The sequence below is a fragment of the Planococcus citri genome, chromosome 3 (assembly GCF_950023065.1).
Source record: "Planococcus citri chromosome 3, ihPlaCitr1.1, whole genome shotgun sequence".
In the NCBI taxonomy this organism is placed as follows: domain Eukaryota; kingdom Metazoa; phylum Arthropoda; class Insecta; order Hemiptera; family Pseudococcidae; genus Planococcus; species Planococcus citri.
Window position 1 is genome coordinate 55,231,722 of NC_088679.1, and position 27,613 is coordinate 55,259,334.

The 27,613-nt window shown below is 33.6% G+C and overlaps 4 protein-coding genes across 5 annotated transcripts; 3 read left to right on the plus strand and 1 right to left on the minus strand.

Annotated features, from left to right (window-relative positions):
• The first annotated feature begins 168 nt into the window (after nucleotides 1–168).
• ND-B17 (NADH dehydrogenase (ubiquinone) B17 subunit) lies at nucleotides 169–1,201 on the plus strand. Its single transcript, XM_065357620.1, has 3 exons — nucleotides 169–606; nucleotides 673–777; nucleotides 848–1,201. The coding sequence occupies exons 1-3, from the start codon at nucleotides 280–282 to the stop codon at nucleotides 1,058–1,060; spliced, it is 645 nt and encodes a 214-aa protein (XP_065213692.1). The 5' UTR covers nucleotides 169–279; the 3' UTR covers nucleotides 1,061–1,201.
• On the minus strand, nucleotides 1,190–26,839 carry LOC135840884 (uncharacterized). 2 transcript variants are annotated; one of them, XM_065357622.1, is made up of 5 exons: nucleotides 26,614–26,839; nucleotides 2,103–2,222; nucleotides 1,837–2,028; nucleotides 1,593–1,757; nucleotides 1,190–1,504 (listed from the first exon to the last, which is right to left on the minus strand). In XM_065357622.1, the coding sequence occupies exons 2-5, from the start codon at nucleotides 2,172–2,174 to the stop codon at nucleotides 1,391–1,393; spliced, it is 543 nt and encodes a 180-aa protein (XP_065213694.1). In that variant the 5' UTR covers nucleotides 2,175–2,222; nucleotides 26,614–26,839; the 3' UTR covers nucleotides 1,190–1,390. The 2 variants fall into 2 exon arrangements, with proteins under 2 accessions (XP_065213694.1, XP_065213693.1); XM_065357621.1 differs by lacking the exon at nucleotides 26,614–26,839 and having other exon boundaries at nucleotides 2,103–2,333.
• On the plus strand, nucleotides 3,205–9,022 carry LOC135840614 (dynein beta chain, ciliary-like). Its single transcript, XM_065357239.1, has 16 exons — nucleotides 3,205–3,330; nucleotides 3,423–3,656; nucleotides 3,797–3,993; nucleotides 4,089–4,225; nucleotides 4,306–4,458; nucleotides 4,534–4,745; nucleotides 4,813–4,910; nucleotides 5,023–5,152; nucleotides 7,013–7,297; nucleotides 7,387–7,497; nucleotides 7,633–7,787; nucleotides 7,867–8,059; nucleotides 8,145–8,281; nucleotides 8,362–8,477; nucleotides 8,575–8,779; nucleotides 8,857–9,022. Exons 1-16 carry the CDS (start codon nucleotides 3,205–3,207, stop codon nucleotides 9,020–9,022), a joined length of 2,655 nt encoding a protein of 884 aa, XP_065213311.1.
• LOC135840885 (dynein beta chain, ciliary-like) lies at nucleotides 11,077–26,519 on the plus strand. The gene is given in 54 exon segments (XM_065357624.1): nucleotides 11,077–11,287; nucleotides 11,383–11,900; nucleotides 12,010–12,175; nucleotides 12,340–12,463; nucleotides 12,555–12,703; nucleotides 12,772–13,017; nucleotides 13,105–13,329; nucleotides 13,430–13,656; nucleotides 13,733–13,871; nucleotides 13,949–14,182; nucleotides 14,254–14,432; nucleotides 14,507–14,642; nucleotides 14,705–14,839; nucleotides 15,045–15,307; nucleotides 15,406–15,611; nucleotides 15,662–15,903; nucleotides 15,997–16,207; nucleotides 16,321–16,448; nucleotides 16,575–17,006; nucleotides 17,478–17,651; nucleotides 17,722–17,917; nucleotides 17,992–18,104; nucleotides 18,174–18,367; nucleotides 18,437–18,656; nucleotides 18,725–18,886; nucleotides 18,975–19,174; nucleotides 19,268–19,424; nucleotides 19,499–19,687; nucleotides 19,772–20,011; nucleotides 20,080–20,313; nucleotides 20,396–20,522; nucleotides 20,600–20,733; nucleotides 20,812–20,940; nucleotides 21,010–21,163; nucleotides 21,237–21,379; nucleotides 21,449–21,618; nucleotides 21,687–21,825; nucleotides 21,903–22,067; nucleotides 22,149–22,342; nucleotides 22,438–22,642; nucleotides 22,713–23,018; nucleotides 23,087–23,257; nucleotides 23,341–23,489; nucleotides 23,568–23,735; nucleotides 23,851–23,983; nucleotides 24,068–24,211; nucleotides 24,290–24,427; nucleotides 24,506–24,731; nucleotides 24,818–24,993; nucleotides 25,079–25,321; nucleotides 25,405–25,587; nucleotides 25,662–25,835; nucleotides 25,932–26,080; nucleotides 26,168–26,519. Coding segments are annotated over 53 exon segments (9,909 nt in total). The 5' UTR covers nucleotides 11,077–11,287; nucleotides 11,383–11,727; the 3' UTR covers nucleotides 26,463–26,519.
• Nucleotides 26,840–27,613: the final 774 nt, after the last annotated feature.

Genomic DNA, 27,613 nt, shown 5'->3' on the forward strand with positions numbered 1-27,613 from the left:
TGAATATTATTGAAAAATCAGAAATAAATGAAAATCAAAAATGTTGTAAAATAATGAATTACCAACGAATTCCTGTTTTTTACGCTGTAATTACCACTTTTTCTGTGCCCGAATCGGATTCGGCGATTCAGCGATTCTGCCAATTTAACATCTATGACAACAATTTTTATCAATCGTTCGGAAAATTTTGTTTTCGTAGATGCGTAAAATTCGTAATGAAATGCCCTTACTAAGTCTTTGATCACAAAAAAGTTTTGAGTGTATAATTTAGTGTTAAGAATGACGGATAAAGATACTTTTATCCAAGAAAAACTCGTGGGTTATCATGATAAACCATGCAGTTACTGGCAAAGACTCCCATATCGGTCAGATACAGGCGGTGTTTCTCCTATGCTGCTGGAAGGTTTGGAAAAATACACTAATCACCGAATTCATGGTATGACACCGGACCGACGAGCTTGGAGGAAGCAGTTTTTGTTGGATCAGAATCTGTCTCATAGAGAACCTGTTTTCGTTCCGGAATTGTACTACGAAATCAATAACCCAATAAGACGGTTCTTGAGATATCCGTACAACAAACTGGAACAGGCTGTCCTGAAGATAACTGTAAGTGAAAAATCTCCATCGTTATTGACGAATTCCAGATATTTTCATTGTGTTGTATATTTCCAGGGAAACTCATTGGTCGCCAAATCCGCAAAAATCTATGCTGTCAAATCCACGTATTATCTCTTATTCATATTCGCTGCGTCGTATTACTTCATGTATAACAAGAGGGTAATTATCCATTTTACGTACGGTTAGCTTTGTACGAATATGCATTAATTGTTTTTTGTTTTGAATATAGGATTGGACTCGAATCGGAGGAATCACGGTGCAACAGTCTAAACCCATCATATTTCCTGGAGCTCCTGGGTACCCTTACGAATCAAATATGAAATTGAGTGAATTTTACGACATGGGCTTCAGCAAAAGTGCATTGTTTAAATCTGAGGAACGGATTAAAGCTGAATACGCGAAAGAATTGGAGCAAAAGAAGCTAGCTCAAAAGAAACAATAAATCATTTTGAAAGGAAACAATGAGTAAAACTTGTAGTAATGTTTCTTCCCGGAGCACTCTTATTGGATGAAATAATTTATTACTGTTTCATCGGTAGTTATCAATGTAAAATATTATACAAAATAAAGGTTTGTTCGTTAATTTTTATTGTTCTTAATAAGATACATATAATATTTACATCAAGATGATACCAGTCTCGCATTATTATTGTCACCGCGAATCCATTCAAATACATATATCGGCGTAAAATTTCGACCAATCGTTCAGTATTGGTAAAATAGCTTTCGTTCAAACCAAATCGACATTTTTCAAATTTAATGAATAAATTGACTAAAATAAGAAGTTGGGGAAATCAAAAACCATAGGCATTCCTGTCTTCACTCCGCAAATGACCGAACTAAAATGTACAATACGTTTGGCGATATTCTCACGACTTTCTTCTTCCTGTACAAAAGAAGAACATGGACTGATTTAATATAAAGCCGTAAGTAATACTTTTACAAACCTACGAAAAAGATACTAATTTTCTTACTTCTATATTTCCGTGTATCATTTGTAAACGGTACTTCTGACAGAGAGTTGACAATTCGTCTACGCTAAGGCCTAAATTTCCTGTGCCCAAATGATTACAGCAATTGACCAGAACAATTCTATCACATAAATAAATCGGTTCTACCAGACAGAGATTTCGTTCAACCTGAAAATGAAAAAAAAAACATTATGCAATGGAACATAAAAACAAAATATGTAGTACGGTTAATGAATGATAATATTACTTGTTCAATACTATTTCTTTCCTTCGTATCCATCAAGAACACAATGAAATCCACATGAATTGGTGCAGACGACGTTAAAATGTTCTCTATGCTCTCTGTTACAGATACATTGACCGGGATTCTCAGATATTTCAGACTTAATGAGGTGATCGTATCATACATCAATCGACAGAAGTTACTCGAACCAACAAGCTGCGTAATCGAATATCGAGTTTACAATTAAGAAAGAAATATGTGGAGAGTTATACTGAAAAATGTAATTTTACCAGCAACGAAAACTGAGCGTTTTTCAATCCTTTGTTACCGAAACGTAATATCATCTGCGAATCAGGTCCCATTTTGGAATAGAAGTACGCTGTTCAAATCGCAATCATTCAATTCAAAGTCTGGAAATGAAAATCAAATGAAAAAAGAACATTAAAATACTTTTTCTTTTGAATTTTTTGAAAATGAAAAATGAAAATAGCACTTGATGGCGCTCAACTAATCTGTTGTTGTGTTTTTTCAGTGATAAAAATAAAGAGTTTTGATTGGTTAAAAAGACGAGAAAACAGTGTTGTCCAAATGAAACACCTATCGTTATTACAGTGTTGCCTACTTCCCTCCCTAGTAATTAATTTATTTTGAATTATTTTTGCAAAATTTTAATTCTATTACCGGTACTTGTAGTCCTGTTCCTGTACCAATACATATTTTTTTGAAAATCCAAATAGTGAACACCAGAAATTGCCGATTCAGCAATCAATAATCAACCATAGGCGAATCTTACTTTATCAAGAATTCAAAATTTTTTCAATTTTTTATACTCAATGTTTTTTCACTACAATATTTCTCATCAGTTTTCTGTACTTCCAAGGTCATTCATACAGCCTCTTTCTAGCCGAATCCTAATCCATTCAGCTGCTTCCAATAAAATTCTCAGAAGAAAAGCTGTTCTCAGTTAGATAATTAATTAAGTATGCAACTATGCAATAGCTATAAGGCTGGCTGTGTTTTTGTTTCTTCAGTGCCGATTTGAAAAAAAGAAGCATTGCATTGGTACTGTACCGTAAAAACTACTTACCCTACATACACCCTACGTACCAGGTAGTTACGTGTGAAAAAGTTTGATTGATTAAAAGTGGTAACTACGGGCTGAATCCCGCACATATAGTGGTAAGTTAGGTATATTAGAACACCTGTAAACAAGCTTGCACTAATCGGTAGGATCACGAACTCCAATCAATAATTGTTTCAGAAGTAGGTACGCAGCCGAGTAAAATGAATGGAATATTATGGAAATCAGGGATCAATTTATGTACCTACCTCGTAGTCGTAGTATTTCATAAGGTTTTAATTTAATAACTTTAGCCTAATTTTACTCGTATTATGGAAGCACAAGAATTGGAATCCGAAGACGATTCTTTATACGAGCATATCTTGAAATATGCCCAGCTACACTTGAAATTTAAATCGGATAAATGGGCGAAAATGATGGCAAATGAAGAATACAAGGTACCGTTTTATACTCAATTTTATTAGGTACTTGAAAGTTGAACTGTTGAAGTAAATGTTTATGTACCATGTTCGCATTCAAATTTTCACAGAATATTATTCATAAATTCATAACAAATGCAGATCAAATACTGCTCCTAGTTACATTTTCAACAGATGGATTTTTAATACCGTATTTGGAATACAATACTACTTTCAAAAGTAAATCTGTATTTTTCATAAAAACCTGCCGATGCCTCGTTACAGAAGACAATAAGGATAAAATTTTAGTGATCGGCGATTGTAATGCAAATATCCTGCATCATTTGAGACTGATCGTAAATGAAGTAGGTGCCCGGTATAGTAGGTACATTGAACAATCATTCGTACTCGAACCAATAATAATTTATTATTTCAATTTTTCGCAGAATTCTGTTCATTAGTGTTGTTTACCTATTTTTTTTTTTTTTTATTATTATTAATTTAGGTATTTGGAACGATACTGCTAAACCCTCTGAATCACACAGGGTGGTCACCAACTCTAGAAGAAGATGTTAAAAGAAACGTATACAATTTAAAAGAAAATATTAGACAACTACAGAACATGATGCAAGGAAAAACTTTACTTCTCATTCCAGAGCACATCGAACAATTTTGTAATTTGAATCGTGCTAGCACTATCAAGTACGTATTTGTTTTATAGATCCAGAATATTGTAGGCAGATGAGTGCCTCGAGATATCTATTTAAGATTTTTAATGAATTTTCTAAAATTCTCAGCAAAGAAGCAGTGGATATACATGTTAGAAATTCCATCGAATTCACCGTTTCGAATTGGATTTCGCAAGTTACGTTTGTTATTTCGGAATCATCTGATACGCTATTCGCCAATAATTTTGAGCCTAATTTGAATACCGGTGAGTAGACCAAACATTTAGGATAGAAGTTATTCATACTTAATTTCACATACCTACTTAATGGCGTTTATGACTTGTAGAAATCAATTTTTGGGAAAGTAAATTGGAAAATGTACAAGGCATTTTAAATCAGCTCGGTGAAGAAACCATTCAGAACATATCTAAAATTTTGAATATTTTAGAAAGCCCATTTTACGCCCAATTGAAAGAATTACGCACTAAAATATCCAATTGTAAGTAAGATAACGATGTTCAGAGTTTGATACAACTACTTGGAAATCACTTGGAATTTATTTCAATTTTATTAGATAAATCAGAAGTTGAAAATATAAAATTGTACTTGAAACCGTTGTCGCTTCGCATCGAGAGTTTGGAAAAAACCGATTATAAATATTTGAAGAAAAGCATACCCGATTTAATCCAAATGCTGTTCATCATTTATGTAAATTGTATCGAACTGAGGCATAATAATAGGTTTATCCATATCGTGAAAGAAGTTTGCAATAGTCTTCTATCTATGGTAAGTATTATAACTTTTATTAAACAAAAAAGAGATAGGTGCTGAAAACTTTGCACTTTTGATCAAGACCAGCAGGTACTTGAACCCATCATCGATATTTCAAGAAGATCCAGGTGACGTAATGACTAAAATTTCAACAGCTATCGATGCACTTTTGCATTTCAAGTAATTACCTACTACCTACCTTACCCTACTATCTACGAGAAGATACACCTGGATTTTACCAAAAAAAAGGCCCAAATTTATTTATGTAATCTATTTTTCTTCTTTTCTTCAGAGAATTATTTACGTACAGTCACGCTCATCTCAGCTATTATACCACAAATAGACACATTTTTTGGAGCATAAGCAGTGAAGATGCATTGGAAAAATTTAACGCATTTTTAAATCGTGTATCAGTAACGCAAGTAAGTTTTTTTTTTACATCTTATGGTTGGAAGATTTATACGAAATAGTAAAGTTACCTAATATATAGTCCGGCATTTATGACAATAGGAGTAATTGCACCGGTGCACCCCCCCCGGATCCTCCGGGACAACTTTTTTCTTAAAGGGGACATCCTAAGGAACATTTTAAAGCAAACTTGCCCAAAAAAAAGTTGGCCTTACTTCCAAATGGCGGCCATTTTGATTGACATATCAGCCGAAATCGCAAATTTTGCGTTTCAACATAGGACTTGCACGAAATTTTTCACACCTTACAAAGGTAGATCGAAAGATCATGCAAAAATTTATCACCTGTCAAAATTTCAAATGCTAAAGTGCGTTTTTCGATTTTTGGTGAATTTTTGAAAATCCATTATACTTAGGCCAAAAATGAGGGAAAAAATCAAAATGTTACCAAATTGACCAAGAAAGCTGAAATTTGGGATATACCCTATTTTCGACATGCCAAATCGATTGGAAAAGGTTTCAACCCGTTTTGAGCAGTTCTGGAGCCTCCAGCAGATTTTTAAAACTCGAAATTCCCACAAAATTTCATCAAATTGAAGTTGTAAAGCTGAAATTTATTCTAAAAATTAATTTTAATACGCTACGAAGTACTGCAGGTGAATTTCAAGTCGTTTTGGAGCCTCCAGCGACCTTTTGAAAATTCCTGAAGCCACCAGCAGATTTTTGAAACTAAATTTTCACAAAATTTCATCAAATGGAGATGGAAAGATGAAATTTACTCTACACTCCTATTTTAACACCCTCTGAAGACGACTTCAGGTGGGTTCAAGTCATTTTAGAGCCTCCAGCGATTTTTTTAAAAATTACTGGAGCCTCCAGTAGATTTTTGAAACTTGAAATTTCCCCAAAATTTCATCAAACTGACTTGGAGAGTCGAAATTCATTCTGCAAACTAATTTCAATACGCTACGAAGTTGACTGCTGGTGGATTTCAAGTCGTTTTGGAGCCTCCAGCGACTTTTTGAAAGGTTGTATGGCGTTTTTTTGGAAAACTGAAATTTCCTAAATGTAGCTGGGAGCTTCAAAACCATTTGAAACCACCATGTAGTCTGCGAAGTAAATTTCAGCTTACCAACTTCATTTGATAAATTAATGTTGCGGGAATTTCAAGTTTCAAAAATCTACTGGAAGCTCCAGTAATTTTCAAAAAAGTCGCTGGAGGCTCTAAAATGACTTGAAGTTCTCCTGCAGTACTTCGTAGCGTATTGAAATCAGTTTTTAGAATAAATTTCAGCTTTACAACTCCAATTTGATGGAATTTTGTGGGAATTTCGAGTTTCAAACATCTGCTGGAGGCTCCAGAACTGTTCAAAACGGTTTGAAATCATTTCCTATCGATTTGGCATGTCGAAAATATGGTATTCCCAAATTTCAGCTCTCTTTGGTCAATTTGGTAAAATTTTGATTTTTTCCTCATTTTTGGCCTAAATTGGATATTAAAAAATTCATCAAAAATCGAAAAACGCACTTTAGCACTTGAAATTTTGACAGGTGATAAATTTTTGCATGATCTTTCGATCTACCTTTGTAAGGTTTAAAAAATTTCACGCAAGTCCTATGTTGAAACGCAAAATCTGCGATTTCGGCTGACCTGTCAATCAAAATGGCCGCCATTTTGTTAGTGAGGCCAATTTTTTTTGGGCAGGTTTGCTTTAAAATGTTTCTTAGGATGTCCCCTTTAAGAAAAAAGTTGTCCTGGAGGATCGGCGAGGGGGGGAGCAATTACTCCTATTGTCATATGCCGGACTAATAGCAATGAGTTCTTGCTGCAAAAGTGGCAAAAATGACTCAAAATTCGCTTACTTTTAATTTCAGAACTTTTTCCTTACCATACTGCAATACAGAGAGCTCGAAAAAATGGAATTCAGCGGAGTAATCGGATACACATTGTCTTTAAAAGCAGTTGAAATATTCGAGCAGTTTAATACTTTACTGAATCGTTTTTACGAAGGAAATTACAACCCCCTGGATACGTCTGAAAACGCTTTTTTGGAAGAATATGTGAGATTCGATGATCAAATTTCTGATATGGATAAAAGATTGACTAATATTTTCAGCAAAGCATTTGAAAACTGTTTCAATATGGATCATTTTTTCAAGGTAGGTACAGGTATTTATAGGGTTGCATTTAAATATCAAATTTTATTCGTTTTGTAAGAGAGAATTTGATCATAATAACATTTTTCCAGCTCATATTAATGCTTGGGAAATTACTACACAGACCAGCTATTCGTTGTGAAGTTGAGAAGAAATATCTTAATTTATTATCAATATTTGAAAACGAACTGGAGGAGGTAACTGTAAGTATATTTGATAAGGTTTCCATAAGTAAAATTTGCAGAAAGAATTGTATTACCTACCAACCTGTAGAGAACTCATTTTTATTTAAAAATTACACAATCCGGAACTACATTTTTACTCTTGCAATTGTGCAGACGATTTACAGTGAGATAAGAAATTCCTGCTTGTTACACGATTCGAAAACTTTCGTGAAAAATTTTCCTCCTTTCAGCGGAGCCCTTTCAACAATAATGCAAATTAAAAACAGAGTGTCACCGTGGGCGGAAATGTTGAATTTCATGGATAACTGGTACCTATATTCTTTATCCATTCAAATTTTCTTCTCTAAAATCTCTAAAATTTCTAAAACCTGCCTATCTTTTTGGCAGTTTGGTAGGTGTACCAGATACAACGTCGTATATGAACAAATACAACGAACTGATGCGCTTGTTAGAAGAAATTGAAAAGGACGTGACTGAAAAGTGGCTAGGAGAGATTCCCCATCAAATAGAAACAAACCTGAATAAGGACTTATTCGTTATTCATTCTAATAATATTTTAGAATTGAATTTTACGGATGAAGTAAGTAATTTAAGCATTATTTTTTCATGTCCTATCAATTTATTTTTGAGAAGAGTAATTAATATGATATGAACTTGATTTTCAGTTGGCTTCTGCATTAAAAGAAACACGTTATGTGAAACTTCTGCAATATGGACAAATACCCGAATGTGTTGAGAAATTATACGATCGTTCGGAAGAATTATACCAAGTTTCGCGAAAATTAGAACGTACAATTACTCAGTGAGTTGTATTTGTGGCTTTTATTTTCAATTTTAAAATTAATTTGATTAGGTAGGTAACTCATTTCTTGTAAACTTCAGATACAATGGCATTCGTCAAAACAGTAAAATTGAAGAACTCGAATTGATTGAACACGAATTGAAAAATATCGATTCGATTATTTCAAATATTCAGCATAATTTTACTTGGAATTCAGGTTTATTTATTTTTTTTTTAACATTGAAAATTTAAAATTTGTCCCTAACTAACAAAGCTGTAAAAATACCTACTTGACTCGATGTGAATAATTATAGATTTACAAGATGCAATTACGAATTTATATCAAGTTACCAACAGTTTGTTTGAAAAATTGTCGAAAACTCAGACCAATTTATCACAAATTGAGCAGCTGATAAATCAATGGAATGAGAGTCCACTTTTTATCAGATATGAAGATACTGGACTAATTCATTACGTCGGATGGGACCACATTGAAATTCAATCCATTGTAAATAAAAGGTACCATCGTCTTTACACGAAGAAATTTATGAAAATAAATCATAATGAAAGTAAAATGTACTTCGCCAATATTACAGGTACAAGGATATATCAGAAACGAGTGACAAAATTTGCGAGCTTCTCAAAGAAAATTTGCAACTTTTTTGCAACGTAGTAAAAAAACCAGATAGTGATAGACAAATTAGTTCTTCATCAAGTGAATTAGGCGAGTCTAAAAATCAATTAATAGCGAATAAAGGCTGATTAATTTAATCGATTAATTTTTAATGGCTATTTTACAAACGAATTTTAGGTTCAAGCACAAAACAAATATCTACTTACAAGTCAAAAATGTTACGAATGGCCAAAAAATCGCTGCAAGCGAAAAAAATCGAATTAAAAGTATACAAAACACAAACTCCAACTTTGCCAGATAACGAAGCAACTTACAATTTAGTACGTATAGATAGGTAGTGCCTACTTAAATTACAACAAATTGAAGAAATAAAAAATTTAGATGAAAACTTGACGTTAATCATTGGTGAAATTTCTTTTCAGGAAGAATTCAGTAGCATGATTAATAACGATGACGAAATGCGACAAAAGTACAAAAATTATTTGATATTGGTGGAAACTTTTGTTCGGAAAGGTTTACTGAAAGCGACTTTATGCAGGTCTGTAGCATAACTTTTGGGTTCATAAGAGAAAAAAGCACCTTATTAATTCACGCAAGTCCCTATTATTCGTTGTAGTATCAATTACCTTGTGGAAGAAATGAAAGAAAGTAAATTGCCGTTATTTCAAATACGTATGGAGCTTCAAGAACCACACATAAAATTCTATCCGGATACAGATTTAAATAATAAAAGTAATATTTTAACTCATATCGTCCACATGATGACTTACATAGAGAATATGGTCGATATTGTGCCTCATGTCATCCACACTGAGTGTATTTGCGAAGTAAGAGAATTTTCATTCGGTCATATTTATATAGGTACCTACTTAACAAGGTAGGTAGGTATTTCAATCGACAGAAAATTTTTAAAATAAAGCTACACCGAAAAGGGTGCAAAAATATATTACGTAAAAGTGCATTTTTTCAACTTTTGGCAAATTTTTGAAAATTACCTAAAGAGCCAAAAATGCCAAAAAAAAAAAAAATCAAAACACCAAAGAAACCAAAGAAACTGAAATTAGTTATGCATGCTATTTTCGATCTTTCAAGTCGATTGAAAACTGTTTCGAACCATTTTTAGCAGTTTTGGAGCCTCTACTAGAATTTTAAAAATAGAAATTTCCACAAAATTTGACAGAAATTAAGTTGAAAAGCTAAAATTTACTTTGTGCGTACTATACGTACCATAATTTCAACAAGCTGACTAAAGAGTCGGTTAGAAATGATTTCAAGCAGTTCTAGATCCTCCAGCCATGTTTTGATGATTCCAGATTTTCAAAAAGTTTCATAAAAATTGTCCAAATTTAGTTGAGTAGGTAAGTAGATTACTAAAAATACCAACCAAATCAAGTTGGACAGTTTTTATGGCACATTTTGAAAAGCCTGCCAAAAGCTCAGCTTCAGATCTGCTCAAAACGGTTTAAAACTGTTTTCCATTAATGTGGGAGGTCAAAAATATGATACAAATCAAATTGAAATTTAGATTTTTTTCAACATTTTGAAATAATTAAATTACGTAAATTAAATTTTTTTAAATTTTTAAAAATTCACCAAAAATCGAAAAATCCACTTCAGCTTCTGAAATTTTGACTAATGATGTAGGTATTTTAGCATTTTCTTTAAATCCAACTACATTACTTACATATGTCTGGTTCAAAAAGTTTTCTGCTGATTGTGAAATCTCCTTTGTAAGAATTTCAAATCGAATTATGTACTTCAAAATAATCCTTTGCTGCTTAGAAACTCGAAGAAGATTATACGAAACTTCGAAATTCCAAGACTAGTGTTGTGAATATGATCGAAGAATCTCTCAAAGAAGTATATCTTTTTCTATTTCCCATTTGAAAAATCATACCCGCTATTCATGGTTAACTTCTCATAATTATTGCTTTTTAGACCAAAACTCTGGTAGAAAATTTCGAACAGTATAGCTATCTATGGCTAGATGATATGAATGAATGCCTTAAACAATTTCTCACTTATGGAAGGCAATTAACAGTCGATGAACAAGAAGTTCTTAACAAAACTATTACAGAAAATGAATGTTCTTTTATCAAAGAAACGTCTTTGAAATTGGAAGATTTCAAAACTCAGGCGAGTATTTATCAATGGAACCTCCTCCCTCCCTATCATACTGAATGCAACAATTACGTAATATTTTTTAATGATGATATATTCTAGATCGATTACTACAATGATTTGAAAGAAGAAATACGAAAATTGAACGATTTCAAAATAATAAACAACTGGTTAAAAGTTGATTTGAGCCACTTTAAAGAAATGCTCATAAATTTAGTAGAAAAATGGAGCATGTTATTCAAACAATATCTCATCGATCAAGTTAATAATAGGTTTGTATTCTACAAAAAATTGACGAAAAATTAAGTAGGTATTAGATAAGGTACCTATCTCAAAGTGAGTGTATGAAATTTCACCGATATTTCAGTTTGGCTGAATTGAAAGAATTTATCATCGATGCGGAGAAAGGTCTAATGCAACCTTTGGACGAAGGAGAATACGGAAATTTAATCAAAGTTATGAGTTATTTGGTCAATGTGCGAGATCGAGCTCCGGATACTGATTTTATGTTCGAACCGCTGCAAGAAATTGTTGATCTTCTCGTATCTTATGATATTGAATTTCATGAGGAAACCTATCGTCTTATGCAGGTATAGGTACCTATTTAAAAATAAGAAAGAACATCCTACCTATATCAAGATAATGCCTTAACACCTAAACTAACATACTCTGCCTGATTGGAAATTGATGAGTAATTTTTTCTAAATCACCTATGCAGGAATTACCTGATCGTTGGAATAATACTAAACGTCTCTGCGTTTCGGCTAAATCAGCCGCAGCTCCATTCATTCAAGCTGAAGTGAATATAATCAGAAAAAGAATTGTGCTATTTGATATCAAACAAACAGTGTACAAAGATGTTTACAAAAACAAAACGTTTTTCAAGTAAATTAAGATAATTTCTAATTTATATACTCGTAATAACGATTCTATCACCAGACCATATCATTTTTTTTCAACTAAAACTAAGACAAAATTTTCAATTTTTTGACAGGTGGGATTGCGAACATCCGTACAAAGAAATTGATAAAACGAACGAAGAAATTTTTCAAATGGAGAACACGCTGTTTAAATTATCCGAACAAGCCAATTTATTCGAAATAGCCCAAGTTGATTTTAAAACGATGCAGACGTTAAGGAAAGATTTGAAATTAGCAAAGGTAAAATTTTTTCGTTTTTCACAGCTGAGGTTTTGAATTGTTTTTTTTTTTTGTCAATTCCTGAAATTCAATGATAGGGAAAACATGCAAAATCCTCCCTATCATTTCATGATCAATGCTTTTTAGCGAAACTGAGTCTGAGAGGTAAGACTTCTTTTTTGTAGGTATTATGGGATTACATATTTTTGGTGAATTCGTGGTTCAATGACTGGAAAGAAACACAGTGGAAAGAAATCAATTCAGAAATGGTGGACATTGAATTGAAAAAATTCTCCAGAGAAATAAAAAGTAGGTACCTATACCTACCTCATCACTATTTCGATTAGAAGTGTGGCTAACTTGTCAACTAATGAAAAATCTTAATTTTAAATTTCTCCAGCTCTTGACAAAGATGTTAAAGAATGGGAAATATATTTAAACTTGGAAACCATGATCAAAGACATGATTACAGCTCTTCGAGCAATTACAGAACTGCAAAATCCGGCTATACGACAACGGCACTGGGATCAGCTGATGATCGCAACTAATGTATAAATCTCAACTCTCCACATTTGTAAAAGTTTGTTTATACCACAATGAATTTATTTTTTCTGCAGGAAAATTTCGAAATTAGAGACACCACTACGTTAACCGATCTGCTCGAATTGAATTTACATCAATACGAAGAAGAAGTCAAAACCATTGTTGATAAGTCAGTTAAAGAAATGTCGATGGAAAAATCACTCAAAGAATTTGCAGCTGTTTGGTCAAATATGGAATTTAAGTACGAGATGCATCCTTGTTTGAACATACAGTTGTTGAAATGTAGCGAAGATGTCATCGAGAAATTAGAAGATAATCAAGTAAATATCCAAGATATCCCATACAATATTATAGGATATTCCCATCTCCTTATTACAACATGTAATCATCTTTACCCAATTTTTTAGATTCAGCTGCAAAACATGATGAGTTCAAAATTCATCTCTTATTTTTTGGAAGAAGTTTCCGAATGGCAACAAACACTAGCGAATGCAGATCAATTAATTAACATTTGGTTGGAAGTACAACGAACTTGGTTATATCTTCAATCCATTTTTGTCGGAAGTGATGATATTTGTAATCAATTTCCAGAGGATTCTACCAGATTTCATCGAATCGATTCCGAATTTAGGGTGAGTACATAGATAGGTGCCTAGCGCGGTACCATTAATCGATAATCATTTTCAAACAGTTAACCTATTATACATATATTGATGAAATTATGATCATCAGACATTATTAGAAAAAATGCTGGAAAATCCCAACATCCTGCAAGCTTCGAAAATACCCAAATTGTACGAAAACTTGGAAATATTACAAATAGAACTGACAAAATGCGAAAAAGCTCTGTCAAAATTCTTGGAAACGAAACGTTTGATTTATCCTCGTTTTTATTTCATTTCACCGGTCGATCTTCTGGATATTTTAGCCAATGGCAATCAGCCAGAAATGGTTTCAAGGTTTGAAAAATATTGTGGATTTCATTATAATAATTTTTATCAATCTCTACTTACTTTATGATTTTAATTTTTTCAGGCATTTGACAAAATTATACGATTCTATAGCTAAATTAAAATTCTCTTCTGATCTTGATCAACGACACATTGCCCGAGGAATGTTTGCCAAAGATGGCGAATACGTCGAATTTGTAGAAAAATGCGAATGCATTGGACATGTGAGGTTTATTCTCAACTCCTTAATAACATTTTCATCGCATATTCGAAATTTATTTCAATAAAATTTCTTTTAAAGGTGGAAAAATGGCTAAACAATGTAACGAAATGTATGAAAGAAACCGGTAGGAAGTATTTGGCTGATGCTGTGTTGGCCTACGATGAAAAACCCAGAGAGCAATGGTTATTCGATTATCCGGCTCAGACAGCTTTATGTGCGACTCAAATATGGTGGACGAGTGAAGTAAACATGGCATTTACTCAAATCGAGGAAGGTTATGAAAATGCTTTGAAAGATTACAACAAAAAACAAGTAAGTCTAGGTCCAGTAGAACAATATAGCAGGTGCTTCAATCACAATCCATTTTTTCCTCAATATTGCAGATTACTCAACTCAATCAATTGATATCACTTTTGCTCAGCGATTTATCAGCAGGTGATCGTCAGAAGATCATGACAATTTGCACGATTGATGTGCATTCTAGAGATGTTGTTTCGAGGCTGATTTCTGAAAATATTGAGACTGGATCAGCGTTTCAATGGCAATCACAACTTCGACATAGGTTCTTATTCTTGCATTAGATTGGCCACTTTATGAAAGATACCTCGGTCGACTTTTGTTGAATTTGTGTTTTAGATGGGATACAACAAAAAATGATTGTTTTGCAAATATCTGCGATGCGGAATTCCGTTACAATCATGAATATTTAGGAAACACTTCACGTTTAGTGATAACACCTTTGACAGATCGATGCTACATTACGTTAACTCAGGTAGGTAGGTACAAATAAGAAATGGTTTTTACTTCAACATCATCTTTTCTTTTCTTTTCTAGTCACTACACTTGATAATGGGTGGTGCTGCAGCTGGACCTGCTGGCACTGGTAAGACTGAAACCACCAAAGATTTAGGAAAAGCTTTAGGCATGATGGTTTATGTTTTCAACTGTTCAGAGCAAATGGACTACAAAGTACCTACTTAATTTACTTGACATCCAAGCCAGGAAAATGATTGTATTTGATCAGATCTGCTCGTACCAAATTGGATCAAGGGAATACCCAGAACTAAATTAAATCAGATTTGCTCCAATATGGTCAATTTTTGGTCTGATCAGATCCAATATTTTCTCCCCAAAGATGGCTGAGGTTTGCTTAAATTACTCTTTGTCTTCACAGTCTTGCTGGAATATATACAAAGGTTTGGCTCAAACCGGTTCTTGGGGATGTTTCGATGAATTCAATAGAATCGCAGTCGAAGTTCTATCAGTTGTTGCTGTACAAGTCAAATGTATACTTGACGCTTTGAAATGTAAAAAGACAGAATTCAACTTTCTCGGTGAGAACATTTCTCTAGTTCCAACAGTCGGAATGTTTATTACAATGAATCCAGGGTACGAAGGCAGAACAGAACTGCCAGAAAATCTGAAAACTTTATACAGGTATTTCAATAATATGTACGATTTTGTCAGGTTCAGCATACCTACCCATGATAGGAATAGGATAATTAATTATACATGGAATAAATTCGAATTTGCAGACCTTGCGCTATGATAGTGCCAGACTTCGAATTGATATGCGAAATAATGCTGATAACCGAAGGATTTCAAAATGCAAGAATCTTGGCTAGAAAATTCATCACTTTGTATTCTCTATGCAAAGAATTACTATCGAAGCAAGACCATTACGATTGGGGTTTAAGAGCCATAAAATCTTTACTCGTGATGGCAGGCTCATTGAAGGAAAGTTAATTGCTGTCAACAATCTCTCTCATCCTCCTTAATTATTATCTGAAGAATTTTTCTATATTTAGAGGGAGGATCCCAAGAGACCGGAGGAAGAAATATTAATGCGAGCATTACGAGACTTCAATGTACCTAAAATAGTAACCGACGATGTTCCTATATTCATGAGCCTTATACAGGATCTATTTCCTATGCTCGATGTACCTCGAAAACAAGATATGAATTTTGAAAGTCAAGCCAAAATGGCTGCCGTTGATTTGAAATTGCAACCTGAAGATAATTTCATTTTAAAAGTATATAGTACATATACAATACATTTCTCATCAAGAAAATAATTTTCGGCTTATTACAAAGGGATGCATAATTTGGATCAACATTTTTTTCAGGTCGTTCAATTGAAGGAATTGCTCAACGTCAGGCATTCAGTATTCATCGTTGGTAATGCTGGCAGTGGTAAAACTCAGATTTGGAAAACACTGCATAGAACTTACGTGAATGCGAAGATGAAACCTTATTATAACGTTATTGAACCAAAAGCTGTGACTACCGATGAGTTATTTGGTATCATTAACCCAGCCACCAGAGAATGGAAAGATGGTGAGATATTTTTAAAGTATGTACATAAAAATCACAAATCAGTCTTCAAGAAGTATGCGTATGTACCTACTTAGTAGCTTAATTTACTTAACCAATTCACGTAAAAATCATAGGGCTATTCTCTACTTTAATTCGAGAGCAAACTTTGATGAGCGGATCTGGACCAAAATGGATGATAATGGATGGAGATATAGATCCAATGTGGATTGAATCCCTAAATACCGTCATGGACGACAATAAAGTCAGTATACCTCTACCTACTCAACCTTACCTACCTCACTCGTCGTAGCATTGATCATTGATCACTCATCATTAATCAAATTTACAAGTAGGTACTGATGGTTTAATGAGCTCTATCTTTTTGTAGGTTTTGACTTTAGCCAGCAACGAACGAATCTACCTAACACCGAATATGTGGCTAATATTTGAAATATCCAACTTACATTCAGCAACACCCGCCACCGTATCCAGAGCTGGTATTTTATTCATCAATTCGCAAGACCTAGGATGGAGTCCTTACGTCACTAGTTGGATAGAAACTCGTACAAACGAATCTGAAAAAGCAAACTTGACCGTATTATTCGATAAATACGTCCCCTCTGTTGTCGAAGTTTATAGGACAAAATTCAAAAAAATTATTCCAATACCGGAAATCACCTGCGTTCAGATGCTTTGCTCTTTGTTAGAATGTCTATTTATTCCTTCAAATGTTCCTAGAGATTGTCCGAAAGAATGGTACGAGATTTATTTCGTGTTTGCTTGCGTTTGGGCATTCGGTTCAGCTTTGTACCAGGATCAGGTATGATTTATAGGATGTGTCGTTTTTCTCTTTTTTTTTTGAATGATGAAAAAAATGGAAAATTTTAATAAAGCTGTCAAATTTCGACGAAGTGGGCAAATTTGGAAAATTTTTAGTCTGAATAAAGAGACTATTTTGCCAAATTTTTTGAAATATGAATTAACTTACACATTTTTAAAAGCTTGGAAAATTTCTGTTTTAGATGCTTACTTAATTGACTTTCAAAAATGTCAAATGTGGAGAAATTGACTTTTTGTAAAAAAAAAACTTGATAATTTACTTCTTAAAATGTAAATTTTCAAAAACTTTGACCCTCACTTTGCTCAGGCGTGTTAGTTTTTCCTATTCAAAATCGAACTTTCTAAAAATCTATTATTCACACTCAAAAAATAAACTCCTCGAATAAAAAATATTATATCTATATTTTTTACTAGCCAAAGCGTTATCAAATGAGGTTTTATTGTATTTCAGTTGATCGATTACCGAAGCGAATTCACTAAATGGTGGACCAACGAATTCAAAACGGTGAAATTTCCACCCACCGGATTACTTTTCAATTATTATGTAGATCCTAAAACGAAAAAATTCCTTCCATGGTCGGATAAAGTCGGTAGATTTGAACTGGATCCTGATATACCATTAACTGTGAGACAAATGCGAAACACTTTGATGGAAATTTCAAATTCCAGATAATTTCTCAGAGTTTATTTTCCAGACTTCACTCGTAAGCACCACAGAAACAGCAAAAATTCAATATTTTCTAAATTTATTGATATCTAAGAAAAATCCAGTCATGTTGGTAGGCGGTTCTGGCTACGGGAAGACTGTGCTGATGTCTCATAAGCTCTCGAATTTATCAGATATCGAGTACAGAGTTACGAATATATCGTTAAACTATTATTCAACATCCGGTTCGTCTTTCAGTGCGAAAAATGTCACCTTATGTGAAGTTTTCATACTGACAACTTCGTGTTTAAATTTGCAGAGACGTTGCAAAAAGTATTGGAAAAACCATTGGAAAAGAAAGCAGGACGAAATTACGGTCCTACTGGAAATAAAACCATGGTGTACTTTATAGATGATCTGAATGCTCCACAAGTTGGCTTGATATTTTTTTTCAATTTCATTTCTCGAGAATATGAGCGTAACCTTTTGATGTTTATTCAGGTGGACAGATATGGTACAGTACAACCTCATACTTTGATCAGACAACACCTGAACTATAAACAATGGTATGATCGATCCAAGTTAACCCTCAAGGATATCCATAATATCATGTTTGTCTCTTGTATGAATCCCACGTCCGGTAATTCGACAATTGACCAAAGATTACAAAGATTTTTCTACATTTTTGCGTTAAGGTAAATAGTGAATCGCACCGATCTGTTACAAAATGAAAATACGTTTCAATTCTGATTTTCGTCATCCAGCCCTCCAAGTACAGAAATACTTCATTCCATATACAACTCGATTTTGACTCAACATTTGAAGAATTCCGGGTACACGTTTCCCATCCAAGTTATTCGATCTTCAGATCTGCTGGTACAGTTGACTTTGGCCACTCATTTGAAAATAACTCAGACTTTTCTGCCAACAGCGACTAAATTTCATTACGTATTTAATCTGAAAGATTTGACCAACTTATTCCAAGTGAGAATAATATTTTAGACGTATTTTCAGCTTCATCTATTACTTAATTAAAAAATATACGAATGCAGGGACTTCTATTTGCCAATCACGAATGTGTTGTAAATCCTGGAAAACTGGTACGATTATGGATCCACGAAGCCTATCGCGTTTATTCGGATAAATTGGTTGATCAAAAAGACAAGGACACGTTTTCAAAACTTTTGATTGAAAATGTCAAAAAGGTTTTCCCAGTAAGCAATTTATAGTCGCTTTTTATTTCATCAAGATCTAAAATACGCTCGTCGTCTTTTTTTAAATGGAAAATTCCACTTTTTCAAGGAAATTCCCGAATCAGACTACAATGAAAAGCCATTGATCTATTGTCATTTTGCTGATGGTATCGGTAATTTGAAGTATTTACCAATCAATTCGTGGTCCAAGCTGCATAAATTATTAAACGAAGCTCTCCATAATTATAACGAGTTGGTGGGATCGATGAATTTGGTATTTTTCGAAGATGCCATGGCTCATATTTGCAGGTACCTGCGTTGACGTTCGTCTCATTTTACCCACACTTCAAATATTGAACAGAAAGGTAGCAAATTTTTCAAAACTTTCATATTTTTTCACAGAATAAATCGAATACTAGAAACTCCAAGAGGTAATGTAATCTTAGTAGGTGTAGGAGGTAGTGGAAAACAATCTTTGGCTCGTCTGGCAGCTTTTATATCTTCAATGGAGACATTTCAAATACAATTGAAGAAAGGATACAGCATTTCCAATATCAAAGTAGGTACCTACATATTTTAGAATCTTCACAAAAGAATAAAGTATTTACTCAACATAAAAATTACCGTTCCTAGGTTGATTTCGCTCAATTATACATTAAAGCTGGACTCAAGAGTATAAGTTCAGTTTTTCTAATGACCGATGCACAGATTTCCGATGAAAAATTTCTCGTCCCAGTAAACGATTTTCTAGCTTGCGGAGAAATCCCAGAATTATTTTCCGACGACGAAGTTACCAATATAATCAACACCGTTAGACCAGAGGTGCCGATTTTAATCATATTTTGAAGAAAAAAATCCAAGTAACCTATAAAGTTGGGTATGGGGATAAATCGTGATGATTTTCAGGTCAAAAGCACAGGTATAGCAGATACCAGAGAAAACTGCTGGAAATTTTTCATCGAACGGGTCAGAAAGTACTTGAAAATTGTGCTATGTTTCTCACCAGTTGGACCAACGTTTAGAAACAGAGCTCGAAAATTTCCAGCAATTATAAATAATACTTACATAGATTGGTTTCAAGAATGGCCTCAAGAAGCCCTCGAATCTGTTTCTTTGAAATTTCTCAATAAGCTCGACGTTTTACCTGTAAGTGCGATTTTCAGATTTTTTTTTAAAAAGCAAATTAAACTGAGAGAAATTTTTTCTAACCGCAGAGCGAATTACGAAAACCAGTATCATTATTTATGACAAACGTGCACATGTCTGTTGGTACAATTTCCACCAAATATCGAGTCAATGACCGACGATATAATTACACGACGCCGAAAAGCTTCTTAGAGCAATTACACCTGTACGAGAAGTTATTAAGACAAAAAAATAATGAAAATAAAGCCAACATCGAACGATTCCAAAATGGAATTCAAAGACTCGTCAGATGTGCTGAACAAGTAAGATCCTATTTGCAAGTTCAGCTTATTTTTTTGGGCTTTGATATCAAACTGTTTGAGACTGAGTTCTATTTCTTAATAGGTCGACGAATTAAAAATCAGTTTGGCAGAACAAGAGATCGTTCTGGCAGAAAAGAAAGAAAAAACCGAGGAACTCATTAAAATAATCGAAAAAGAAACTGTTAAAACGAAACGAGAAAAAACCTTGGGTGAGAAAATTTTCTATTCCATTTATTTCGTAATAAAAATTACTCGGTTTTGTAAATCGTATTTTTATTATTCACAGCTGCTGATGAAGAAAGAAAAGTTCGTATTATAGAAGAAGATGTAGCAGTGAAACAGAAAATGTGCGAAGAAGATTTAAGAAATGCTGAGCCCATGTTGGTGGCAGCTAAACAGGCGCTAAATATTTTAAATAAAGTGAGCTGAACTTGATCTCACAAATTAAAACGTTCAAACGAAGCAAACAATACTTATCCTACCAAATTAAATTTTCAGAGCAATCTAACAGAATTGAAATCTTTCGGCAGCCCTCCAGCTATTGTCGCAAATGTCACCGCAGCTGTCATGGTATTATTGGCGAAAAAAGGGAAAATACCAAAAGATCGAAGCTGGAAGGCTTGCAAAGTAGGACTTGTTCTTTTTTCAATTTTGAATACTTATTTCATTTTTAAAAATTAAAATTTTGAATTTTAGATCATGATGGCGAAGCTGGATGGTTTTCTCGACACACTGATAAACTACAGCGTTGAAAATATTAATCCGGAAGTTGTCAAAAGTATTCAGCCATATTTGAAAAACCCAGAATTCAACCCAGATCTCGTGCGAATGAAATCTTCTGCAGCTGCAGGTATATTTTTATCCGCAAACGACTCCATTTGTCGAATAAAAAGACCAAACTAATCAATTTCGATAATTCAAAGGCCTTTGCGAATGGGTTATCAACATCATGAAGTATTACGAAATTTGGACAATCGTGGAACCCAAACGAAAAGCTTTAAGTCAAGCAACTTTAGAATACACAGCAGCTGCAAATAAATTGACCACACTTAATGAAAAAATCCAAGTATGATGAATCTAAACTGGAAAATTTCGTTAAATTGAAAAAAAAATCTGTCAATGTGAAATGTTACAGGCTCTAGAAGGTACACTACAGCAACTGAATGAAAAATTAGAAGATGCGAACAACGACAAAGAAAACTGTGTACAGCAAAAAGAAGAAACGTCAGAGAAAATAAACCTAGCAAATAGATTAGTGAAAGGCTTAGCATCTGAAAGTGTTCGCTGGAGGGAGAGTATAACCAAGTAAATTCCAGACCAATGTTTACAGAAGAACCTTTCAGCTTCATAATTCATTAATTATTAAATTAAAGTTTGGAGAAAGCAGCTTTAACATTACCAGGTGATATACTTCTCGTATCAGCTTACATATCATACGTTGGATGCTTCACGAAAACTTACAGGAACGAATTGTTACACAAGTATTGGTTGCCATTCTTGAGAAAGCTCAAGGTATGCGTGATTTTCCTCAAAACTTGCTCGATAAGTAAATCGTTTTTGATTTAAATATCGAATTGATTCAATTTCAGCCTGAAATTCCCATCTCATGCGAAGATGATTTTTTACCAGTACTGGCTGATGAAGCTCAAGTTGCTTCATGGAACAACGAAGCACTTCCAAATGATAGGATGTCGGCGGAAAATGCCATGATATTGACTCATTCAGAAAGATGGCCTTTGATGATTGATCCACAGGTATGAATTCATTTTTTTTTTTTTTTAATATAGAAACACAAGTTCAGCCATTTGCATATGGTATGTTTTAATTTTTTATAGCTTCAAGGCATTCGTTGGATTAAAACAAGATATGGTAGGGATCTGAACGTTGTGAAGCAGAATCAAGACAACGCGATAGATATAATCGAACACTGTGTCTCAGAAGGACGCACGTTATTATTTGAAAATATCGAAGAACACATAGATCCTATTTTTGATAATTTGATTGGCAGGAATTTACTGAAGAAAGGAAGGTATCGAGCAGAGAAGTTGCATTTTCTAAACATTAACCTTATTATGAATATTTAAAATTTCAAACTAGGCACCTACTCAATTAATTTTTTTATAGGACGATGAAATTGGATGAAAAAGAGATCGATTTTGATCCAAAATTTCGACTCATTCTACATACAAAGTTAGGCAACCCGCATTACAAACCAGAAATCCAAGCTCAAACAACACTTATCAATTTCACAGTTACTAAAGATGGGCTAGAGGATCAATTATTGGCCGAAGTAATGAAAGCCGAGAGACCAGACTTGGAACAACACAAAGTAAAAAAATTATTTTTCGGAGAAAATTTTCTGATGTGAAATAATCGAGTCTCAAAAAAATTGTTCACAGTCTAATTTAACAAAAGAACAAAACGATTACAAAATTAAATTAAAATCACTCGAGGATGAATTACTAGAACAACTTTCATCAGCTGAAGGGGATGTGTTACGCGATAAACGACTGGTTGAAAATTTGGAATCGTCTAAAAAAATGGCTATTGAAATTGTCGAAAAAGTGTCCGAATCGAGAATGGCTTCCATAAAAATTGACGAAGCTAGAGAACAGTTTCGATCTGTAGCTACAAGAGCTTCGATATTATACTTCATTATGAACGATTTGCATAAAATTAATCCGATTTATCAATTTTCATTGAAAGTACGTATCACGATATTTTACATAAGAAATTAATCCTTTTTTTTTAGTGACTAATTTTCATTTTACAGTCTTTCAGCGGAGTTTTTCAAAATGCAATTGTAAACACTGAACAGAGTAACGATTTACAAATCCATATTCACGATTTAATTGACGCAGTTTCTTACGATACATTCACTTATATCAATATGGGACTTTTTCAAGCTGACAGATTGACGTTTCTTTTATTGATGACCATACAAGTGCGAATAAGATAAAATTAGTCAATATTTGTATCATGTGAACTTCATAATAAGTATTTAAAAATTCTTACACATTTCAACAGATACTATCACACGCTAACGAAATAAACGCCGAAGAGTTGGATTTTTTGTTGAGATTTCCCACAATGACCAGCATAACAAGCCCCGTTGATTTTCTTACTAATCAACTATGGGGTGGTATTAAAAATATATCAATGATGGATGAATTCAGGTAAATATACGAACCAGAGCACTGAAATTCAATTCGAACAGAAAATTGAAAAATAGTTTCATCTGTGTACATTTACAGAGGTCTAGATAAAGATATTGAAGGTTCAGCCAAACGATGGAAAAAGTTTGTCGAAGGCGAAACACCTGAAAGGGAAAAACTACCTCAAGAATGGAAAAATAAAACCGGTTTACAGAAACTATGCATCATTCGAGCTCTCAGACCAGATCGAATGAGTCACGCTATCAAGTAGGTACCTATACTTACGAATATAAGTTCCAACTTACAAATGGTACACCGAAACATTTAATGTAAAAAAAATCTCTATTAAATGTACCTATATTTTGTACTTGAATTATTGCAGATGCTTCGTTGAAGAAAAACTTGGAGTGAAATATGTAGAACCCAGAAGCGTAGATTTTGCCGAAATTTTCAAAAAAATGGATCCCACAACCCCCATATTTTTCATTCTATCACCAGGAGTTGATCCCACTAGAGTTAATACCCATTAAAATAGTTTTACATCCGGCACCTACCAACTTAATTTTGAACGTTCAGCATAAATTGATGGAATTTTACAGGAAGTTGAAGCACTTGGATTGGTATTAGGTTATTCTACAGAAAACGAAAATTTTCACAACATATCGCTAGGACAGGGTCAAGAAACTTTGGCAGAATTGGCTATTGAAAAAAGCTATAAAGAAGGTCATTGGGTCATGTTACAGGTAATAATGACAGATCATAGTTTTTTTCTATCAATATTATCAATACCTACCTTAAAAATAAATTTTCTCAAAATACAGAATATTCATCTGGTGAAGAGTTGGTTGCCAATACTGGATAAAAAATTGGAAATTTCGTTCGAAAATCCACATTCCAACTATAGATTATTTATGAGCGCAGAATCAGCCAATACACCACAACTGCACGTCATTCCTCAAGTAAATTCAATTAATAGATTCAATAAAGGTAAAAAAAGATGACAATGAATGCAGAAATTTTTTTTCAATATGTTTCAGGGTATTTTGGAATCATCGATAAAAATCACTAACGAACCCCCAACGGGGATACTTGCAAATTTGCACAAAGCTTTGGACAATTTTGACCAAGAAACGCTAGAAACCTGTTCCAAAGAAGTAGAATTCAAGACGATACTTTTTGCACTCTGTTATTTCCACGCATGTATTGCAGAAAGACGTAAATTTGGTCCACAAGGATGGAATCAATTGTATCCTTTCAACGTCGGTGTGTTTTAATTTAAACCCATGTGTTAAACCTCACTTAAAATCAAAAAGTACAGTACCTTTAAATTTCTTTTTCATTGATTTCAGGGGATTTAATCATCAGCGTACATGTTCTATACAACTATTTAGAATCCAGTTTTAAAATTCCATGGGAAGATCTACGATTTTTATTCGGAGAAATTATGTACGGTGGCCATATTACCGATGATTGGGATAGAAAGCTTTGTCGTACATATTTACAAGAGTTTCTAAATCCACAATTGGTTAGCTATACTTTACAAATTACTTAACCCAAAACGTGACCTAGCAATTAAAAAAAGAAAAAATAATGAAACTTCCAATTTTTAGCTGGAAGGTGAAACCAAATTAGCTCCCGGGTTTCCAGCACCCCCGAACATGGATTATCAAAATTATCACAAATACATAGAAGAAATGTTACCACCAGAAAGTCCAATATTGTACGGACTCAATCCCAACGCTGAAATAGGATTTTTGACCAACCAAGCTGAAAACTTATTCAAAATGATTTTGGAACTTCAGCCACGAGATTTCAGTTCTTCTGGTATTTATGGAATGAGCAGGGATGATAAAGTGAGACTCGAGGTTTATTTTCAACATGGCAGATAAAATGCAAATATTGTACTAAATGTTGGAAAAATTTTCTCATCTCACAGGTACGACAAACTATAGATGAAATTTTAGATAAAATTCCCGATGAATTTAATATACAAGATATGGCCATCAGAGCTGAAGAAAGAACTCCATATACCACAGTTGTATTCCAAGAATGTGAAAGAATGAATGGCTTAATGGCTGAAATCAAAAGTTCACTAATTAAACTTAATTTGGGACTAAAGGTTGGTCAATATTTTTTCTACTTCATAGCTTGAATCATCATCACGGTGAAACGTATACTTATCTACTTTTCTAGGGAGAACTAACCATTACACCAGAAATGGAAGAAATAGAAGAATCCGTATACCTCGATAAAGTTCCAAAAACGTGGGAAATCAAAGCATACCCTTCTCTGCTCGGTTTATCAGCTTGGTTTTCTGATCTACTTTGTCGTCTGAAAGAATTAGAATCGTGGGTGGCTGATTTCTGCGTAAGTAAAACCATGTATAGATATGACCTTTTTGTAATAGGTACTTCATAAAAGTTCATCGAAATGTGACTCAGATTTCTCAAAATATTTTTCCAGTTACCATCATCTGTATGGTTGGGAGGATTATTTAACCCACAAGCTTTTTTAACAGCTGTAATGCAAAGTGCTGCACATAAAAACGAATGGCCTCTGGATAAAATGACTCTACATTGCGAAGTAACCAAAAAGCAAAAAGATGAATTCTCGTAAGCATTTCATATTCAACGTACCTAGCTATGTACATTTATGATTAGTGAGTCGAAAAACCTCTCAATTTTTTATCTAATGTGTAGAACTGCTCCACGTGATGGTGTTTACATAAATGGATTATACATGGAAGGAGCTCGATGGGATGTGGAAAGCGGTTACATCACGGATTCAAAACTGAAAGAATTATTTTTCCCAATGCCTGTTATCTATATCAAGGGTATTACTGTCGATAAACACGACATGAGAAATATGTACGAATGTCCCATATACAGGACGAGGCAAAGAGGACTCACTTACATCTCTTCTTTCAACTTGAAAACCAAAGAGAAACCATCGAAATGGATCATCGCTGGGGCTGCTTTGTTGTTATCGATTTAAAATACGCACGCATGTACTATTGATTGGAAATGCTAGTTAAATAAAAATACATTACACACACAGATTGACTGTAAATCTTCTGATTAATTTCATCTATTTGAAATTTGATTCTTAAATGAGTACCTATGTATTATATTGTATTCTTACTCACCCGCATCAGAGTCGAATTCAACGAGATTACAGGATGGAGAATTGGAGAAGGCCGATTGATAGGTGTTCGGTGTGTTCAGCGATTAGTAATATTGCAATCCATGTTTATGAAGGTAATCCATTTTACACAAAACTTTTTCACACAAATTATGAACTCTGAACTCAACAAAAAGGAACTGAGCACTGACCACTGAGTATCCACTGAGCTAAGCGTAAAACGACGAATGATAAAACCTCTTTAGTGATAAGAAGAAAAGGCGAAGTGTGGGCGAAGGGGCACAACGCAAACAACATTACATTCGCGTGTGGAGAACGAGTTGGAGAACGAGGAGGAGATTTGACATTTTTGACGTCGATTTCTATTTTTCATTTCTTCACTCTTTTCCCTTCTTTGTCAGTTTATAAAAATTACAAAAAAAAAAAAATGACAAAATCTAAGTAAATTTGACAAAAGTGCAGGAAAAGTGTTGATGTTGAACAAAAATTCATTCAAATAATGTTAAATAAAACACTCGAAAAAGCATTGAATTCAATAATCATGAAAAATAAATTGAAAATTAATGAAAATTCAGAAAAATTCGCCAATTGTCATACTTAACTTATAATACGTAGGTAGATGAAAACTAAAAGGTGCTGTAATAAAAAGTGAAGACGCAATGAAATGTGTAAAACATTATAACGAAAATCAAAACTTCAGAAGTACATAAAAATAAAACTGAAAAGAAAACCCGTTGAAAATGTGTTGGAATGACATTAAAATCCCGAAAAAAATGGCTACAGTCTGAAATTGATTCAATTGAAAGTGCAAAAAAACAAAAACTGAAAATCAAAAACCGCAAACTTGAACTGAAGAAGTCAAAGAAGTGAAAACGTTTGTTCTAGATTTTGACAAAATAATTTCATCTGTTTTCAACATTATCTATTGATTTCAACTTTTTATATTATTTTAACGAAGTTCTAAACACTTCTTCATGCAACTTTGGTCACATTTTTAGGTACTA

What these genes read in the sequence shown, in the direction of transcription:
- LOC135840884 (XM_065357622.1), bottom strand. Translation starts at nt 2,174, where the DNA reads ATGGGACCTGATTCGCAGATGATATTACGTTTCGGTAACAAAGGATTG. An exon ending in AAAGAAATAGTATTGAACAA is followed by an intron (nt 1,758 to 1,836) that starts GTAATATTATCA and finishes TTTCATTTTCAG; the next exon opens with GTTGAACGAAATCTCTGTCT. An exon ending in TGATACACGGAAATATAGAA is followed by an intron (nt 1,505 to 1,592) that starts GTAAGAAAATTA and finishes TCTTTTGTACAG; the next exon opens with GAAGAAGAAAGTCGTGAGAA.
- ND-B17 (XM_065357620.1), top strand. Translation starts at nt 280, where the DNA reads ATGACGGATAAAGATACTTTTATCCAAGAAAAACTCGTGGGTTATCAT. An exon ending in AGGCTGTCCTGAAGATAACT is followed by an intron (nt 607 to 672) that starts GTAAGTGAAAAA and finishes GTATATTTCCAG; the next exon opens with GGAAACTCATTGGTCGCCAA. An exon ending in ACTTCATGTATAACAAGAGG is followed by an intron (nt 778 to 847) that starts GTAATTATCCAT and finishes TTTTGAATATAG; the next exon opens with GATTGGACTCGAATCGGAGG.
- LOC135840614 (XM_065357239.1), top strand. Translation starts at nt 3,205, where the DNA reads ATGGAAGCACAAGAATTGGAATCCGAAGACGATTCTTTATACGAGCAT. An exon ending in ATCGTGTATCAGTAACGCAA is followed by an intron (nt 5,153 to 7,012) that starts GTAAGTTTTTTT and finishes TTTTAATTTCAG; the next exon opens with AACTTTTTCCTTACCATACT. An exon ending in TAATTTTACTTGGAATTCAG is followed by an intron (nt 8,478 to 8,574) that starts GTTTATTTATTT and finishes GAATAATTATAG; the next exon opens with ATTTACAAGATGCAATTACG.